The sequence below is a fragment of the Marmota marmota genome, unplaced genomic scaffold, assembly GCF_001458135.2.
Source record: "Marmota marmota marmota unplaced genomic scaffold, marMar, whole genome shotgun sequence".
In the NCBI taxonomy this organism is placed as follows: Eukaryota; Metazoa; Chordata; class Mammalia; order Rodentia; family Sciuridae; genus Marmota; species Marmota marmota.
In genome coordinates this window covers 9,037,776-9,058,556 of record NW_026000169.1, presented here as the reverse complement: position 1 = coordinate 9,058,556, position 20,781 = coordinate 9,037,776, and the positions used below count along the sequence as shown (strand labels likewise).

The following is a 20,781-nucleotide window of genomic DNA, read 5'->3' as shown; positions in this document are numbered from 1 at the left end:
TCCCTCAATAGATGAATGGATAAAGAAAATGTGGTACATATACTCAATAGAATATTATTCAGCTTTAAAGAAGAGTGAAATTATGGCATTTGCCAGTAAATGGTTGACGTTGGAGAATATCATGCTAAGTGAAATAAGCCAATCCCACAAAACCAAAGGCCAAATGTTTTCTCTAATATGTGGATGCTAATTCACAATAAGGTGGGGGCACTAGGGAAGAATAGTGTTACCTTAGATTAGGTAGAGGGAAGTGATGGGAGGGGAGGAGAGGGGAGGGGATGTGGGGATAGGAAAGATAGTAGAATGAAATAGACATTATTACTGTATGTATATATGTGACTACATGACCAATATGATTCTGCAACATATACACTCAGAAAAATGAGAAATTATATCCCATCTATGTATGATCTATCAAAGTGCATAAGTGCATTCTACTGTCTATAACTAATTAGTATAACTAATTAAATTAAATAGTATAACTAATTAAATTAAATAACTAATTATTAGTTATATAGTATAACTAATTAAACAAATGAAAAATTAAAAAACAAAAAACAGAAATCTTGGGAATGAATTCGAGCAATTGAATACCAGATCACCTACCCCAAGTCATCTTCTTACAAAAGAAAACTAAGTCTTCATTTGTCCTTGCTGTCATTGGCAGGGTGTTCTGTCACTTGTAGTTAGGTATGCTGGCTGCTGGTACAGGCCCTTAGAGCTCATCTGTTCCAGGGCTCCAGAGTTTTCTATCTGGTCCACCAGTATCCCAAACACTCACAATTAACCAAAGATTTAAATATTGCATAAATTGTGGGACCAATGTTCATCTTGTTGTTCTGAGGCCAGCTACTTGGATACTCCACCTAAAATGTAATGTTTTCTCTTTGTACCATTTGTTCACTCTCGTTCTTTAAAAAAAAAAAAAAAGAAAAGAATATATTTTCTCCACTAAATTTTATGTTCTCCCCAAGATAGGAAAGTACTCTGCATATTCTAGGAAATGATAAATACTTGTGAAATAAAATACAAGAAATCAAAGGATAATTCTATAGCTTGGATCTTAAATGTTCCCCCATGGCATTATCCCCAGCAAGTAGCACTACTGAGAGGTGATGAAACCTTTAGAAAGTGGAGCCTAGTAAAAGGAAGTTAGGTCGTTGAGGGCTTGGCCTTGAAGGAGATGTTAGAATCCTGGCCCTTTCTTCTTTTCTTTCCCCTCCCCACTCTTCTCTATCTCTATCTCTTCCTCTTTTTTTTTTTTCCCAGCTTCCATAAAGTGAGCAGCTTTGCCCTACCACATGTTTCCCACCATGATTTTTGCCTCACCATATGACCCAAAGTGATGGGACCAACTGACCATGGCTGAAACCGCTAAAGTTATGAGCAAAATAAATCCTCTTTTTAAATTAATTATCTCAAGTGTCTTGTCATAGGAATGGAAAACAGATGACCTGAACACTGGGAGATATTTTGCTGGATTTTACCATGTAGTTAATTCTAAACCCTTGCTTTCAAGCAGAAGATTTATTTTCTTTTTCTTTTTTTTTTTTTTGACAATATTGGAAAATCATTATTTATTTGACGGATAACTTCTGAATTAATATAAAGAAATGACAGTAACTTGTATTTACATTCATTCAAAACATTTTCATTAAGCACCAAGTAGAAAAGTTTCTGATCTTTTCACCAAAAACACTTTTATCATTGAAAGACTGCCTCAAACTTAGTTTATTTTGTGGGGGATGGGGGGCGGCAGGGATACCAAGGATTGAACTCAGGGACATTCAAGCCACATCCCCAGCCCTATTTTGTATTTTGTTTAGAGACAGGATCTCACGAATTGCTTAGCACCTGGCTTTTGCTGAAGCTGGCTTTGAACTTGCAATCCTCCTGCCTCAGCCTCCTGAGCCACTGGGATTACAGGTATGTGCCATCACACTGGGCGTTTATTTAGGTTTTTAATCAAGAAACCTAAAGCTGCCAATCAGAGCTTCTATCCGGCATGAGATGACCAGGTTAAAACCCTAAGAGTAAAACATAACTTTTAAGTTTTGACTTATACACTCCAACCAAGGGGAGATACGCTGGCCTCAGGCTAGTCATCACAGGTCATAGGTCCACAAGCCAAGTATCATCCTCACAGGTCACAAACAAAATGAGTAATATGTATACACAAAGTGAGTACAAAATACATGTTCCTGTATATTCCAGGGGAGTAATGCCCATTTCCCATGAGCATACAATGCAGCAAGGAGCACAAAAAAAGATACCATTCACTAACCCACAAGACAGTGGAAGGAATAAAAGCCCTGTGCCCTGGAATGGAGTGGAGGCTTTGTGGACCAGGTGGCATCCAGGCCACACCAGGAACATGAGTGGATATCGAGGCGCATGGGGAGGGATCTTCAGGGTTGGAAAGGACAAAATGAACCAAGACACAGCCACAGACCTACTGACTATTCAGAAGACAGAGGAGTGTTTGTACTGGCTGAGGGATATAATCTAAGAGTTGCGTAAAACAGAAAATAGAAAACCTCTTCTGACAAGAGGGCAAAATACCTTCCCCACAGAGGATCCACATGGTCTCGGTGGAGGTGAAGGAGCTGGAGATCACTCTGCAGGTCACCTCCACCCCAAAGCCCTAGGCTCTTGGAATCAAATCCACTGAACAAGAACCTTCCTTCATGTAAACTGCCTTTTCTCCAAAAAGTAAAATAAAAACACAAGCAAACAAAACAAAACAAAACTCAAAAGAAAAAGAATCAGACCAAGCTTTGACCCCTTGTCCATCACTTGTGTCCCAGCGTCATGCTAGGGAGACTGGGTCTGCTGTTACTCACACTGGTTCATTACTATGAGGCCTCCAGCATGTCGTGCTCCCAACACAGCTCCCTCAACACAGCAAACACCACATAACACATACACTCACCCAAACAAAAGGCAGCATCAACTTAAGGATCTCTGCTAACCTAGCATACTTGAACCCTTTTTTCTGACATATTTACAAAATATCTGCACTCTGTACTGCTATGGAAGCATTACAAATGTTGCATTAGATTCCTCTTCTTGAGGTAGTTCAAAGTCTTGAGATAGCAAATTTACGTATTTTTCTGTACTACCATGGATGTGTAGTAATCATAAAAGACCAAAAACCAAATTCCTTCTCCCCTCATTCTAGGAGTACTTTAATTTTCCCCCTCGGATCATAGCAAACTAACAACTGGGGGGGAAAAAACTATATATAAACTACACAAAATTTTAAAAACAAGCAAAAAGCCAAGAAAAAAAAAATCTGTAGAAAACTAATAGTCTAAACTTTGCTACAGACAAAACAAACAAAATGAAACCTCACTTTGTCTACCAAGCACTTTATAAAGTACTAAGTAATTAACAGCTCATAAAAATTGGGGAAATTTTTAGGTGGAGGTAAAATTAACACCAACTCATTCTCTAGCAAATAGCTGTTCTAAAATGCCACGTCCACACAGAGAGGTCTGGAGGAACTGTCTGCAGGAGGCTACCTTGTAGGCCAGACCTCTCTCAGGTCTGCTTCATAGGCGCAGGGACGTTGGCAGATGCCTGCTCCAGGTAGGCCAAGGAGCCCTGAGGGACCTCAGCTGGCTTTTTGTGCTGCACATTGATGTCCTCCAGCACCTGCTGCCAATGCCTCAGCTTTGTCAAGTGCTTCTGCACCAGCGCATCTTTCCGCTGCAACTCATTTCTTAGTTCTGAGACGTCCTCTTTTATAACTTGCTCAGGTTTCTGAACAGACAACTGCAATCTTTTTTGTAGAAAAAAGTATTCTGTCTGTCTTGCAATATCCAGAAACTTCTGGATACACTGATCAACACCAGTTCGAATTTCTTCCTGATGGGTGCCATTAACATAATCCTGACTCACGAGAGAAGCAAAGCAAGCCTCCAACGAATACTCCAGCTCGTCCACCAAGGTGCTGCTAGAAGTCCTCGGCGCGCCAGGCGCTGCCTGAAGAAGCGGTTGCCCGGAGAACATATCACCCAGCGGAGCTGCCATGTCTGAAGATTTATTTTTCAAATGAATAAAAGTTCATGTGATAATACTAGTCAGTACTATCATGTGGCAAACTAATATTAAAAATCATGTAGTGATTCTTACTCTATATCTTCACTTTGTTCTCATATACCTAATTAAATTCAAGGGATATGTTATAAATTTGGTTTTTTGTAAATTTTAATCAGGGTAGAGGATTATATTCAGTCTTAGTGAAATTAAGTAACTTTAACAAAGTTACTGGAACTGCCTTACTGAAACCATCCATCTGTATTTGTCCTTGTGATATTAATAGAGGGATGAAATCACCTGAAAGTTCAAGAAACTGTTCATTGAGATACATTATGTTACAACTGAAAGTCAAGCTTCTTAACGTGGCCCCCAGATCAGCGGCAGCAGTAGCATCTGGGAACATTTTAGGAATGAAAATTGTCACATCCCAGAAATCTGTTTTAACAAGCCCTTTAAGTGATTGACTAATGCTAAGTTTTGTGAACCACTAAACTTGCTATGGTAAAATCAAAATACTTTTTTTTAAGTGTTTCTAAATAGATTAAAAGTAACAGAAGGAAATACCTGAAGTTTCTGGGGAAAATATCTGGAAGAATAAAGAAGAAATTAGGAGGAAGAAGGTAGAGAAGGAATGATAATGATAATGAACGGATGAGGGTTGATTAGGCAAGCTCCCCCACTGACCTTTCCAATTTTTCCATAAAATCTATAAAAGATATGACAAATTTGCTATGGATGTTTTTTAAGAAAATGTGTGATTGAATTTTCTTGTGTATAGAAACTGGTAAGAGGCTGAGTTCTGGATACCAGTTGACATGGGGAAAAAAGAAATTATCTAGATTAACATAATGCATCTGGATCACATGGACTCTCTCTAAAGAAGTTCTCCTAGGGACATTTGACATAGAATCTAAGTCTGTGGTAAGCACGCATCTTTTCCTGTCTTCCATCCTGGCACCCCTGCAGAAGCACACCACTGACCTTACACATATAAACACACAGACCTTTCTAGACTCAGGGAAATCTTCATAGTACTGAAGGTACTTTCTTAATTGGACTCTTTTATCAATTTCACTACTTGCTCTCAGGCCTTGGTGTGACATCCTGATATTGTTTTCTCTCCCTGCTCACTGATTAGGTTCAACGTACTTCCAGGCAATGGATTTCCTGTTATCTTTAAGGAATCTTTGCAGGAAAACATCCGTTTCAAAGTAGCTGCTGGAATCATCCTTCAAACGTTTCTTCATTTATTTGGAATTTTTACCTTTCACTTACATAAAAATTTCACTCTCATGTGTATTTGTGATTCTTTCCATCTGACCTATGAGCTCCTTTATTTGGGAGACTTTGTTTTATTCATCTTTTTGATCTCAATGACTAATAACAGAGCCTGATGCGCAGTATTCAGGAAATGTTTGGGGTGCAAATTAACAGCGTGATCAATAAACATTAACCTTTTCAAAGCCTCAGCTTCATCTTCTCTGCTCCTGTACTAAATCTTTTCTTTGCTCCTGGGAACTACTCTGTCCTGCTCCACTCCTCTGCACTTTGATTTCTTCTTAGGGTTGGCCAGTAGGGAACTATGATGGAGATGGGACCAAGGAAGGAGAGTGAAGTCAGAGTATGTATATTTTTCTTCTGTCTCCCTACCTGTTTTATTCAGTTTTTTTTTTTTCACCATGACCAAAAGACCTGACAAGAACAATTTTAGGAGAGGAAAAGATTATTTGTGTCTCATGGTTTCAGAGGTCTCACTCCATAGATGGCCAACTCCATTGCTCTGGGCCTAAAATGAAGCAGAACATCAAGGCAGAAGGGCCTAGCAAAGGAAAGCAGTTCAGAATGTGGCAACAAGAAAGTAGAGTGCTCTGCTCACCAGGTATAAAATACGTACCCCAAAGGCACACCTCCAATAAACCACCTCCTCCAGCCACCTTCTAACTGCCTACAGTTCCACTCAGTTAAAGTATTCAAGTGGATTAATACAGTGATTAGGTGAAGACTTACAACCCAATCATTTTACCTCTAAACTTTCTAGCATTGTCTCGCACATGATCTTTTGGGGAACACCTCACATCTAAACCATAACACTCCCCATGTGGTCAGCTTGAGTTGGCTTCATTCCTTGACCAAAAGTCCATACTCCTTTCAAGGTGACCTTCTCCACCAACCTCCTCTCCCCATTCTAGTAACCTTTCTTCCCTCACTTCTTGGGAGAAGTGATAGCAATACCTTTGCTGACACTAGTCAGATTGACTGCCACACTTTGCCCACATGCATGTGAATGAACTCATTACTAAATCATCCTGGAGTGGTCCTACTTTGCAAGTACATCTTTTTACCATTGGAACAATAACTCTTATAGCTGCCAGATATAGAAATATTGAAAAATATTACGTAACTTCAAATATTCACCAGCAACTGGGTTTTTTCATTGTACATATTTTTGCATAAATACGCTATTTTTATTATTTAATAAGTACAATATTTTACAATAGGGGAGTTTTAAGACTCCCCCCCAACCTCATCTCTGGAGACAGTGCAGGATAGCTCTGAGCCAAACTGTGTCTGTCTGTAAAATGCCCCAATAGAGCCAGTATTCCTGCAAATAACTTCACACAAGCAAAGAATTTCAGAAAACTGCAAATATACATATAAAAACATGTTCTGTTTGGTTTTCACAAACATCGTACAATTTTCCTGTGGGTGTAATATCCTTGATTTATTGCTTCTGCTTTAGGATGTTTACATGTTAAACTGTTCTTGTCAGCAATAAAATCACTTTTGGAACTTTAAAAATATACTTTGAAATCTTTATTTCTGCAAAAGCTCATCCAGTGGTTCTGACTAGAAGCCTGGATGGACCCCCAATTTATGTTATAGTGGTATGGAGTTAGCATGGGACATTTTTACCTGTTTAACTTTTTAATATCCCTCTGAAGATGTACTATTACAGTCTGGGATTATAGATGATGCACATTTCTGTGTTTTCACCCAAGAAAAATGGTAACGAAAATACCCACAGGGATCCAAGATCTCAAGAGTGGAGCTACCAGTACTCTGTTGCTTTGAGGAGGTCATTCATTCTCTGTCCTTCACTATTCTGTCTTGTAAAATGGAAGCATTCAAGTAAATTATCTCTACAGTCTTTTTTCAATCTGGAGTTTTAAATACTGGCATCATTACCAAAAAGTAAAACAAGGGGAGGAAGGGAAGAAAAAGAAGGGGAAAAGAGAAGAGAAAGTACATTTCTTTTCAAAATTCAGTCTCATGACTACATACTTGGTGAATATAACCCAAGATTTAAAGTCTTATATGCATATTCAACTACAACCCTCAGCAAATTCTCGGAATTCTTCCTGCCCATAACTTCTGTTTCGTTCTCTGCTGTTACCACAGCCAATCTAGTCATTTCTATAAATACTGAAACAACCTCCTCTTCATATCTTAATCTCCAGCATTCCCTTCTTATCATCTCACTCTGTAGAATGACAATAGCCCAGACCACCTACTGTGTGCCTTGTCTATGATACCAAGATACATTCTTATAAATTTAGACCAAAATGTTTCACTGTGCCTTACCATACTACTTCACTTCTTTTGTTTTAAATTTAAATCTACAGAAGACTCTCCTGGATCTGTTCAGTCCCAGTTCTCTTCAGCTTTACACTTCTTAATTTAAACTTACCTGCTAAGTATATATCCACAACCAATTTTTGCTGTTGTTTGTTTTTGCTGTTGCTACTGCTTGATCCATAAAGTCTGGGCTAAAAGACAAATCGACTTCTGTGTTTCACCTTCAATGACAGCATGACCTTACCAGCTTCTCTCTCTCTGGTCTTTAGACATTCAACTAACATTTGCTGAGTATCTATGCAGTTCTACCACTCCATACCCCACTCACAAATGCTGTATGTCCTTTCAAATATGAGCATTAAATCTTATCTATTTCATCACTATCATTACTAAAATGGATACATAGGTGCTTGTGCATCAAAATAAAACCTGCATTAGGACAAACCCCACAATGAATAAAGCACCACATGGTGTAGCTAAGACACTGTAGTGTAGCTAAGACACCAGCTGTCAGGATCACTCTGCTGGCTCCTTGAAGGCATCCCAGACTTCTAAAAACTTCCTTGGGGGCTGGGGGTGTGACTCAGGAGTAGAGTGTTTTTCTAGCATGCCCAAGGCCCTGGATTTGATTCCTAGAACTAAACAAACAAACAAACAAAACCCATAAAATCCTCTTTGCATAGGTGCAGATACTCACTAGTGGACACTGAAATACTGTTCAGACATCAAATAAGTAAGAAACAAAGGACTTAGAATACGGCAGAGGATAAACAAATGAAAATTTAACTTAAAGTTCTCTTTTCTGCAGGACCTTTTAACCCAAGATTTTGAAAAGGTTTATACTCTGACTCAGATGGGATCTGTGTTATTGAGCTTACATTCCTTGCTGTGCCAGAGGCTCCCACCAGTTCTTGGTTAGGCCTGGAGGGCAGTCAGCCCTTCATGCTCTTTGTCTTTTATATACTCAGAAGAACGAGACCTTTCTTGTTCTGATGATGGAAATATATCATTTAGCAAGAACACAATAATATTGGTGTATATTAAGTGATTCTGAGAAATACAATGTCTTAGTAATAAGAAAATAAAAGAAGACATCAAATCATCTTTCCCTTAGGCCAACATATTGCTTCTCAGGCTCATTGTGTCAAAAACCACCTTAGCAATAAGCTATTTAAACTCTAGTGAACTCCTACTTAATTTACAGCCCAGAGAAACATGTTAAGTATTACAGAATGGTGCCAGGAGGCTGTTTAACTGTATTATTGTCAACTGACGTGAAATTTTCTGGGCCTTTTATGAGACTTGAAATTTTCAAACTGGATTTATATGTGCTTGTTACATAATCATCAGAAAAATCAAAGTGGAAGGGATAAACATAAATAAGTAACACTTCCAGAGTGAAGGCCTCCTCCTCATGTAGATGGTTTAATAGTTTTCTGTGGAATAGTACTATGCTATGAAAGGTACTTTTGGAGGGCCTGTTCCCCCATGCATCCCTGGGCTCCCAGAGTATTCTGTCTGTTGCTATTGGATCATCACCACAGCTAGGAAGCCTTTGGAATCTGGCAAAACTGATTCTCTGTGACTATAGCAAATTCACATTCAGCAAATTGTAAGGGATAATAGGTCATTGTCTCATCAAAAAAAAAAAATCCATAGATAGAACTCTGTCTTAGTTATGTTCACGTCAAATAACTTACTTTGAACACATATGGAGCAATTCATCTTTTCTAGTTTTTATTTTTTTCAATTTCCTGTCAAGCTCTTTATCAGAGGAAATTAAATATGTGTCCTTGCAAGTATGTCCTGAGTAAACAAGTGTCAGGAAAACTGTCAAAAATCATGCAAAACAATTTTTCTAATATTAGAAATGTGCGTATTTCCCGATTAACTTGTCTATAAAATGATGACTAATGATAGCAACCATTTATTGAATATATACTAACCCTCACTATGGGCCAGTTACTGATTTATGCAGGTGGCACATGTATTATCTCAACAATCCTAAAGGGAGATTCAGAGAAGTAAACTAAAAGGCAATATAACAAAAATTTCTCTCTCCCTTCTCTAACAATATTCACCATCTTCTCACAAGGCAAGAGTAGATGAGGAGCTTGATACAGTCATATTGTATCATATAATGAAGGTAAGAGCAATGAACCCAGCTTCAATGTGGCAAAGCATCATGCACACTGGGCATATAGCTTCTTGTCTTGTCATCTAATTTGAATGATGATACAGATGGACCCCAACTTAGGACAGTTTGACTTATGATTTTTCAACTTTATGAAAGTATGGAAGCAATGCACGTTTCCTAGAAATTGTACTTCAAATTTTGAATTTTGATCTCTTCCCCAGCTATCAGTGTGCACTATGACACTCTCTGGTGGTGCTGGGCAGCAGCTCCAGGTCAAGCACATGATCACGAGGGGAAGCAACAACACTGCAGGTGATGGTGTTGCTAAATATAAGGCTTGATTGGTCAAGTGTATAAAGTGGATTTTTAACTTATAATATTTTCAAATTAAAATGGGTTTATCTGTATGTAAATCAAGGGTCCTTCATACAGCCACATATATATATATATTATATTTATATTAATTATTTTTAACTTATATAATTATGTTTAACAAATGTAAGTTAAATATGCATATATGAACAAGTTCACAAAAAATCTATAATAAAAGAACATTACATAAATGTATGGAAAAAATACAAAAATGTTTTCAAAGGAGGAATTTACATTTATGGAGGGTGCTCTGTCAAAGCATTCATATTCTGCCAATAACTGAAGGATGAATATTTTGATCCCATTTAACAAATGAAGAGGCTGAGGACAGAATTAAGGACCTGACACAAACCCCTTCAGCTATTAAAGCCATCATCTGAACTACATCAGCCCTCACAAATTATCAACTTTCTTGTCACAATAACTTCACCATTTCTGGCTGATTTTCAACAGTCGTTTTTGTTATTGTCCTCAATGTTGTTTTCATTTTCTGCTCCCCGTTTACACAGAGATAGTTCTGCCTTATAGCCAAGGTCAGCTTGTCTTACTTTAATTCCCACCGAATGGTAAAGTATAGGGTTGACCCCACAGCAATGGTTCTCAAACTGCTGACACTGAAGTCATCTAGTGACCTTAAGAACACCACTCAGTGTTCCCATCCTCAGACATTCTGATTTAATTGCCATGGGCTGTGACCTGGGTTTGTGTGTGTGTGTGGGGGGGGGGTTGTTGTTTAAGGCTTCCTAGGGAGTTCTAATGTGCAATAAAATATAAAATTTGGGAGCCACTGCTCTGTGAGTTCTTCAGTCTTCTCTTGGGCTGAATCTCCAAAGCTCCCAGCTCCTACCATTAGACTACATTATTTACTATTTCTGCTTCTTGTAGTCATCTGATTTCCAGGACCTTCCCCCATTCCTTGCAGATGTTAGCAATGGTCATGCCAGAACAATCACGGCCAGACTTCTTGGAAATTTCCACATCCACACATACAATTCTTCCAATATCTTGTCCTTTCAGACCGTGCTTCCTGTGAACTGGGGTTGTCCTTCACTCTTCCTAAGTCACCTCTTGAATGGTTAGACCACGTATGTTTTTATCAATAGCTGCATCATTCCCCGACCTTAGTTGCCTCTTTCCAGTCACCACATCCTATCTTTCCAGATCATTTGCTTTTGTATCCTACTCTAATGATTATTCAATTTTGGATCTCCAGTTATGCTATTGCCTCTTCAGTGTGAGAATACTTTGTATTCTCACCTTCTTATCCAGCGTAGATTCTTGAATTCGTCAGTATCACACACTCTCAACTCCCTTGCCCATTTCCCTGTCCATAGAAACCCTGTAGAAAACTCCAAACCTTTGGTGCATACAAGGCAAGCACTCTACCAACTGAGCTATATTCCCAGCCCTAAATACTGTTCTCTAAGTAGTTCTCAACCATGCTCCCTGCACGCACTGCTAGAACTATGAACCTCTAGTGGGTCCTTAGTGCTCAGGCAGTTCTAGGCATTTCCCTAATCCATTCACTTACCCACTTTCCTAGCACCTCATTTTGAGTTAAAGACCTAACCCTTAGTCTAATGAAAATAAAAATCAATTCATATTGGTCTACCAAAAGGCCTATCACACCATCGTTTATCCATGTCTGTGTGCTTGATCTTACCTCCTGTTCTGTGGATGAATCCTCATGCACTTACCTAAGACCACACTTTCACTTGCACATTTTATTCTACCCCTCTCACTTAAGATATTCTATCTCGATACCCGCCCTCTCACTGAGGTCATTTGCATTACCATACCTAGACCTCCATCTCTCTAGCTACTGCCTCATTTCCCAGGTTGTCTTTAACTGAAAAATACTTCTCACAAGAGTTATGTACCCACATTCTCTCCATTTGCTCCACAGTTACATTACTGACCTCAGCATTTTTCCCCCTCTTGAACTCACTCTAATTGATTTATTATCCCTGTCTTCAAACAACTCTTTTTCAGGGTCCCAAATGACCTAATCTAAGGATCAAGTCTGAGTCCTCATCTTTCTGGACTTCAATTCAGCAGCATTAGCAGCAATCCACCCCTCCTTCAATCAAATTCTTCACTTGGCTTCCAGACACCATGTTGTCTCAATTCCCTTCCCACCTTTCCAGTTGTACCTTCTGTTTTTTATTGTTCCTTCCTCGTGATAATAAACATAAAAGGATGGGCTTCTTTTCCCCCCCTCGTTCTATACTTGTCCTCTGGTCATCTCAGTCCATGGCTTACAATGACTATGCCAAAACCACTCCCCAATTTTTGTTTTCAACCCATGCTACTTCCCAGAACTCATCTCCAATATGGCTGCCTATACAATGTGATCACTAGGATACTAACAGCCACCTCAAATTTTGTATGTTCAAAAACAAATTCTTGGCAGCTCTGTGTGTGCATCCTGGAGGCCCACCTTGCTGCCCCTGGACTCAGATTGCAAAGGACAGAAAAAAGAGATGTTAGCTTAAAACAAGAGAGAAGAAAGATGAGGCAGAGATCCAGGTGAAGTATCTTGAAACTGATGAGAAGCCATGGAGAACTTCATCAGTAACTTCATCTACTGAAAGAAGTGAGGTTTTTGGTAAATATCTCTTCTTGACTTGTTAAACTTAAAATAAAAGCTCTGGAAAGATATAAACAAACAAACAAAAAAGTCCCAAACTGCTGGACTCGGTGGCACACACCTATAATCCCAGTGGCTTGGGAGGCTGAGACAGAAGGATCATGAGTTCAAAGCCAGCCTCAGCAACTGTGAGATGCTAAGCAACTCAGTGAGACCCTGTCTCTAAATAAAAAAAAAAATTGGGTTGGGGATGTGGCTCAGTGGTTGAGTGCCCCTGAGTTCAATTCCCAGTACCAAAAAAAAAAAAAAAGCCCAAAACTTTCATTCCTTCAGTGTGGCCCTATGGTAAATTACACCTTGTTTCTTTAAGTTGCTTGGAACAAAATCTTTGGAACCATCCTTGACTGTTTTCCTCTCTCACAAATCATATCCAGTCCATCAGCAAATCCCAATGACTACCTCTAAACATGCATCTTATGTCCAAACACTTATTACCTATGCTGCCTCTGCTGCAGGGTTAAGGAACCCAGAGCTGGAGGTCACTCCTCAACTCTGTCCCCTGTCCCCCAGTGACTTCCTGACTCAGAGTAAAAACAAAATTTCTACAGTGGGTCTTCGGGGTCCTCCTTGCTGCCCTCTGCTGTCTCTAACAGCACTTCTCACCACATCTACCCCCTTCAATAAATACACTGGAGGCTTCCTGGCCTCCTGCTGCTCCTCAAACAGGACAAGCAGGCCCCATCTCATTTGCACATCCTGTTCCTCTTTGTCTGGATTCTTTTCTCCCAAATAGGCAGGGCTTTCATCCTAACATTCCTCTAGTCTATTCAGAGGCCACCATCTCGGAAAGCATTTTCCTGATGACTTTATATGAAAATTCACCATGCCCCTCTAAAATCACCCTTGCCATCAACATGTTATACCAGAAGTTAACCAATCTTTCTGTAAAGGCACAGATAATAAATATTCTAGGCAATGGGGGCCAAAGATCTCTGCTCTGACTATTCAACTTTGTCACTGTAGTGCAAAATCAGCTAGGATGATGTACAAAGGAATGAGCATAACTGTGTTCTAATAAAACTGCATTTACACTAATAGGCAGTGGGCCAGCTAGGTCTGAAAGCCATAGTTTGTTGCCACCTGCATTGTATAAGTACAGTTTCTTTCCCAAACCCTCTCTATAGAATGAAAGTTCTTGATGGAAAAAAATTTTGTTTAGTAACAGATGATCAATTAACAGACCAAGTGCATAATCAGTTAAAATTTTTAAATAAGTTGGAATGTTACATAAATCTATTTCTCTTTTAGTCCCATTTTCGTGATTGTTCCGTTTCTTTCCGTGATGTTCCACCATAGGTTAATCAGTACCAGATGATATCATTCATTGCTCAAGAGGCAACTAACCTTGTTTGGGTGAAAAATCCCAGCAGTTTCTACCATGGAATTATATTGATGAAAAAAGAAAAATCCAACTAGTAGACACTGGTTGGTTTTCTTTTTTTTCTTTTTTCTTTTTTTTTTATTAGTTGCTGATGACAATACAATTATCTTGACATATCATACATTTGAATCAAAATGGGGTATAATTTCTCATTTTTCCAAGTGTGCAGGTTGCAGAATCACATTGGTTTTCTTTATTAAAAAAAAAACTAAAATAGGGCTGGAGGTGTGTGTGGCTCAGTGGTAGAGCACTTGCCTAGCATGTGTGAAGCCTTGGATTCCCCATCCCCAACACTGGAGTCGGGGAGACCCTAAAATTACCATCTGAATGTTCTGTGGTAAGGCACATCATTATTTTATTTGGCACCTTTGAATTGAATTTTCTTTAAAAAAAAATTGAACTGAGTCTGAATCACATTGACTGTTAACCTTATCTATGTTTAATGATTTAAAACAGAGTAAAATTAGCTGGGTGTGGTGGCTGTAATCTCAGCCTCTCATGCAGCTAATCTGTTTCAAAATTAAAAATTAAAAATTAAAAAGGACTGGAAATGTAGCTCAGTGGGAGTGCCACTGGGTTCAATCCCCAGTACTGCAAACAAATAAATAAATAAATAAATAAATAAATAAATAAATAAAACATTAGAGTAAAATTAAAATTAAGTATTTATAATACCAACCCATTTTTCAGAAACAAGTTGTTTTCTCTCTCAACTTTGTGAAATAATCATTTCACAAACCATAGAAAATTGTACATGCGCTCAAGTTTGCCCCCTTAAATTCTTATCTAGGTGTTTCAGTTGCAAGAATGCTCCAGATAGCATCAGAATCTTACTGCCATGATTCTCTAAAGTTGACAACTTAAAAACAGATTAAAAATGGGTGATCCCAGCAACCCATCTTAGAGCATTTGTCTATATTCACCCTTTGATTCTAGGATGTGTTTAAGACAAAGTGTTAGTATCTATAATATACTCATTTCACATAAAAGTTTTCCATTTTACAGTTTATATTGAAATTAAAGCAAAATATTATCTTCTCATCTTTCAAGTGTCCCTAAATTATATCTTAAACCTATCAAACTGGTATTCTTGAAAGAAGTTGTTAAGGGTAAATGTTAAGGTTTCTTCTTTCCCTAAATGCCACAGAAAATGCAGGACATTTCATAGACTGCTGAGCTTCCTAGCATTTGCAGACACCATCATTTTTACATTTTTGATTTATTATTAGATAATTAGTCTAAGAACACAAAATAAAAATTAAGAAACATTATTTACAAAAAAATTCAAAATTGTTGATCAAAAGCTAAACAAATAAATAGAGTTATCCAAACAAATTGAATTTTTTTTTCCCATATAAAGATACAGCTCTCCATGGAGAGTTTTGAAAAATAAGGCTACACTTCTTGCATTTGCTCTGAACATAAAAATCTTCTGTCTATACAGGATTTGAATTATCACCTTTTACTTTTCTAAAAATGAAATACACTCAATTTACAATGTGTATTTCCAAAAGAAAATAAACAGATTTCATTCAGATGTTTGTGAAACCAAACAAGGACACTGTCATCTGAGAAGCAGAATTTATGGGAAAAAAAGGAGAGAAAAGATGGTTCTGGGATAATTCAAATCCCAAAGGAAGAGAGAAATACATAACACTTAGCAAGAATTCCCACCAGAAACAAGGACACATGTATTTAAGAGAGGAGAAAAAAATAAAAAGAAAGAAAGAAAAAAAAATTTGAATGGAACCCAAAAACAATAGACAGATAAGGTGGTTTAGATGAATGAAAACTATTTTTTCATTGTTTATATAAAGGTCTTACAAATAGTTTTAGGACCATTCTTTAGTGATAAATTTTTAAACATCATTCAAAATATGAAAGTTGTATAAGATATTTATCTTAATATTTTAGTAAATATGGCTTTAAAAGAGCTACCAATGGGCTTCAAAATCAGGATTAAAATATTTGCCTAAGATTTACTGACAGAAAATTTATGTTTGCATTTGGAGGATAATGTTTGATAAGTAAAATCAGAGTTGTCAGAGTTATTTTGAAAAGTCTTTTCTTAAAATTTTCTTTGTGGATATCAAACACCTTACTTCTTGCACAATTGCATGAGGACCCAGACTGGAAGTTAGTCATCTTTCAACACAGGATGAGTGTTAGTCCAATTGAAGAGAATATTCTGAATATTGTATGTTTATTGCCTTTGCATCTCAAAAAATCTTAAGGATTAGTGCAATTTCATGCAAAATACCAAATAGATATTTTTAACTTGGCAAATATTTATAAATTTTTCTAAGGTGAAAATGGTCATGAAAATCCAATGAATTTTTGTAAAGAACAAAATAGTAACATGAAGAATTTGTCTTACCAGATGTTAAAATTAAAAGGTACACTCATTCACTGCGGGTGGGACTGCAAATTTGTACAGCCAATATGGAAAGCAATATGGAGATTTCTTGGAAATTGGGAATGGAACCACCATTTGACCCAGCTGTCCCTCTCCTCGGTCTATACCCAAAGGACTTAAAAAGAGCATACTACAGGGACACAGCCACATCACTGTTTAGAGCAGCACAATTCACAATAGCTAAACTGTGGAACCAACCTAGATGCCCTTCAATAGATGAATGGACTAAAAAAAAAAAATGTGCCATATATACACAATGGAATACTACTCAGCAATAAAAGAGAATAAAATTATGGCATTTGCAGGTAAATGGATGGAGTTATAGAAGATAATGCTAAGTGAAGTTAGCCAATCCCAAAAAACCAAATGCCGAATGGTTCCTTTGATATAAGGAGGCTGATTCATAGTAGGATAGGGAGCGGGAGCATGGGAGGAATAGATAAACTCTAGATAGGGCAGAGGGTTTGGAGGGGAAGGGAGAGGGCATGGGGTGATTAATGATGGTGGAAGTTTATGATCATTACTATCCAAAGTACATGTATAAAGACACAAATTAGTGTGACTATACTATGCATACAACCAGAGATATGAAAAATTGTGCTCTATATATGTAATAAGAATTGTAATGCATTCTGCTGTTATATATAAATAAAAAAATTTACATAAAAAATTTTACTGAAAAGCTATAATAATCATAGCCAGGTGTGGTGGTACAGGGCTGTAAACCTAGCTTCTTGAGAGGCTGAAGCAGGAAGAACACGAGTTGGAGGCCAGCCAGGACAATTTAGCAAGACCCCGGATCAAAACAAAAAAAATAAAAAGGGTTGGGGATATAGCTCAGTGGTAGAGAGCTCCTGAATTCAATCCCCAGTACCACCAAAAAGAGTAACTTCTAGGCTTAAGTGATCCTCCTTCCTCATCTTTCCAAGTAGCTGAGAATCAAAACACTTTTAATAATTTGATCAAAACAGAAACAAGTTGAAAGTCCAACAATTGATAATTAACTAAATAAATGATGACTAATAAGATTATGCATGTGGGTAAAATTCATAATGGCTTATTAAAAGAACAAATATCAAAACCATATATAATATGATCCTAGTTTTTGATCTCTCTCTCTCTCTCTCTCTCTCTCACACACACACACACACACACACACACTGTAATTTTTTTCTTGCATTTTTTTTTATCATTTCGGTCTTGCTACATTATATTGGTATTTCTCAGAATGTCTACAAGGGCTATGTATTACTATTTTTAGCAATTTAAAGTAACAGGTGTCCACAATCATCAATTCTATCTGGATTTTAGTAGAATTGTTTGAAATAGACCTCGTTTTCACAGAGTATGTAGTTTTATGCCACACAAGTACATACATATAAGAATTCAAGTACACATGACTGCAAGTGATTTTCACTGGGCATGACATAGACAATGACAGCACATGTCTGGCAACATATTTTATGGTCTCTATCCTTTCAATGGTTAATTGGAAGTTGGAAGTTTGAAAAAAATCAACTTAAATATACTATCATATAAAGCACTTGAAAACTTGCATTTTCTTACAGGGATTCTATAACAACCTGTCTCTTTGATAAAAGAGAAAACTCAAGGGACCATTGAGTTCTTTAAATGTATGAACAGTCTACCATTTTTTTTTCATAATTATAGATTGACAACAATTTTTGTTGTCACTACATCTGCATTCCTTAGAGACAAATGGAACTGCCCTCCACTAAGCAGTGGCTGTATGGGCAGGGCTCGTATATGAGCTACTCAGGAAAGACAGAACTTTCCCATGACCCACAGAGACTCTGCAAAATGACCACAGATGGTTTATACCAGAAAAGCTGGAAAAATTATATGAAGTCCTGTGAAAAATCTTAGTTCGGAAAAAAAAAGTACAAGAAAGCAAACAAATAAGAGGTCACCAGCAAGCTCCAAATTAAAGGGGGGGGGTCTCTCTGAATCAGCCTTTCTGAGAGTTTAACATATGGACTTTCTAAATCACTGAGGTCTGGAGAGAAGATGAGAACCAAAGTGAGTTTCAAATCCTGGAGTTTCATTGTCCCATTGTTACTCACTAGAGAGATTTATGGAGCCTCTCCCACAAACGTTTGAGTGCACTGACTTGTTCTTGCTGAACCTTTGTATAACGAAGCAAGGCAGTGGGCCAGGAAGAATGCTGAGTGCATGTTGGTGAGTAGAACTCCAGATCACTGTCTCAGGGCAATGGCATATCACACTCAATCTCACAAGGGTTTTCACCTTTGCTAAATGCAATGGGAAGACAAGGAAAGCAGAGAAACAGAACCAGTCCTAAGCAAGCTGGGAAGACTTCTGCTCCAGGAGCACTTTCAGAACACTCAAAAATTAAAAGCTGCCTGCTGATTCCATATAAATTCTAAATAGCGTTGATACCCTGTAGACCACTGGGGAAAAGCCTTATGGTTTCCAGGGTGATAGATACTACAATATTAGATCTGCAAACCCGGCTTGTTCCTCTCGTTTTATAGTAACAACACCTGATGTATTTAATTGCAAGTTAAAATCAGGATTGAAGTTAAAAATATCTTTAAGGTAAATAAGTTCAGGTAAATGATATCTCCATCTCCATGAAATATAATTTTTCCAGATTAAAAAAAACTCAACTCATAGAGAAACTAAGTGACTTATTAGAAATGAGACAGTCAAGTAAGTGGCAGAGTTGGAATTGAACATAAGGCCACCTATTCCAGCATCAAGCTCTTAAGCAGTTTGGTCTCCTTCCTCCAATAGGAAGGGGCTGATATCTGGATGGGACCAGGAATGGTTAAGCACTTTCAAATAAGCACTTGAAAGGATCTATCTAATATGATAAAAATTTAAAACAAGTGCACCAAGTCGCCCATCAGAACAAGACATGTCCAAAAATCAACTTCCCAAACATCCATATTTTAATAGTTTTTAATTTCACTAAGATTTTTTAAATAATTGAAGATGCAGCCTCAAGATATTAGTATTTATTCCTTTTATGCTAACTGTTGGTGTAAAAGCAATGACACAATTTTTTCCTTTACCATTAACAAACAAACAAACAACAAAAAAAAACAATTAATGATAGTTTCATGTACAGGAAGATTTTCAGAGGCATTGATTAAGAGAGAAGACTCAAGATGGCTGCCTGCATTGAATCCTTGTCAAGATTTCACAGACTCTGTAGTATGCTGTCTTTGTCACTGCTGAATCCTGAATGCCTAGCAAAGGGTCTGATGCTTAATAAACTGGTAATAAAAGTTTATTGGATTTTTAGCACTTAATCATTTTTTCTATCATCATCATCACCTCTCTCTCTCTCTCTCTCTCTCTCTCTCTCTCTCTAACACACACATACAAACACACACACACAGTCAAGACACCTTTGAGAGGTTGACACAGCATACTCTTTCTCTTTCTTGATCATTTATGAATAACTGATTTTCCTAGGACAGCGACCTTTGCAGGATTTCAGCATGAAAGCTGGATTGCGAATATTGTAATCATGGATGAAAATAGGACCAATGAGCACAAATTGGAGGTTTGCATTTTAAAGACTGAAATAGACAATCTACTTTGATCACATGAAATGAAATATTTTACTCCCCGTGGAATTGTGTAATTAGGGTGTCTCTGGTTTGCATATTCTCTGAAAGAAGCAAGAAGCAAGAGAAATTGAAGAACTTCTTCAGATGGTCCCTCAGACTACCTGAGAAACAGAGTTCCTGGCTCGGTTTTGATGTCTGCTCCCCTGAGCTGTGGGCAAACACAACACCTTGGCAGCATTCAGGAGAAAATAAAAAATGATGCAAACTGGACGCTTCAAGGAATCCGTAACCACCAAAATGAGTAACAAATGCGACGCCCTGAGTAATATGGAAGACAGGAAATGAGGAACATGGTGGGAAATTCTGATCAGTGGACCATGAGTTGCCTAAAAGATTTCAGATTGCCTACTTTAAATTTTATTTTCTCTTGATTGTAAGCCCAGTTATAACTAGAGCATCCAGTTCCACTCAAACATAAGGACAAAGAGGTCAACAAACAAGCTTTATTGCTACTAGCCTGAACCACTTGGTAATTTTTCCTGCTTCAATTTTATTTCTCATATATAACTGTGGCAGTTGGGATAATTTTTTTTAGCTCCAAAACACTAAGAATTATCACATTAATGATAAAAAATGACCAAA

General features: G+C 37.7%; 1 protein-coding gene across 1 annotated transcript; it reads right to left on the bottom strand.

Moving 5' to 3' along the window:
- Positions 1–1,678: 1,678 nt before the first annotated feature.
- LOC107152770 (mediator of RNA polymerase II transcription subunit 28-like) lies at positions 1,679–4,035 on the bottom strand. The gene has a single exon (XM_048787187.1). It carries the CDS (start codon positions 4,033–4,035, stop codon positions 3,544–3,546), a length of 492 nt encoding a protein of 163 aa, XP_048643144.1. The 3' UTR covers positions 1,679–3,543.
- Positions 4,036–20,781: the final 16,746 nt, after the last annotated feature.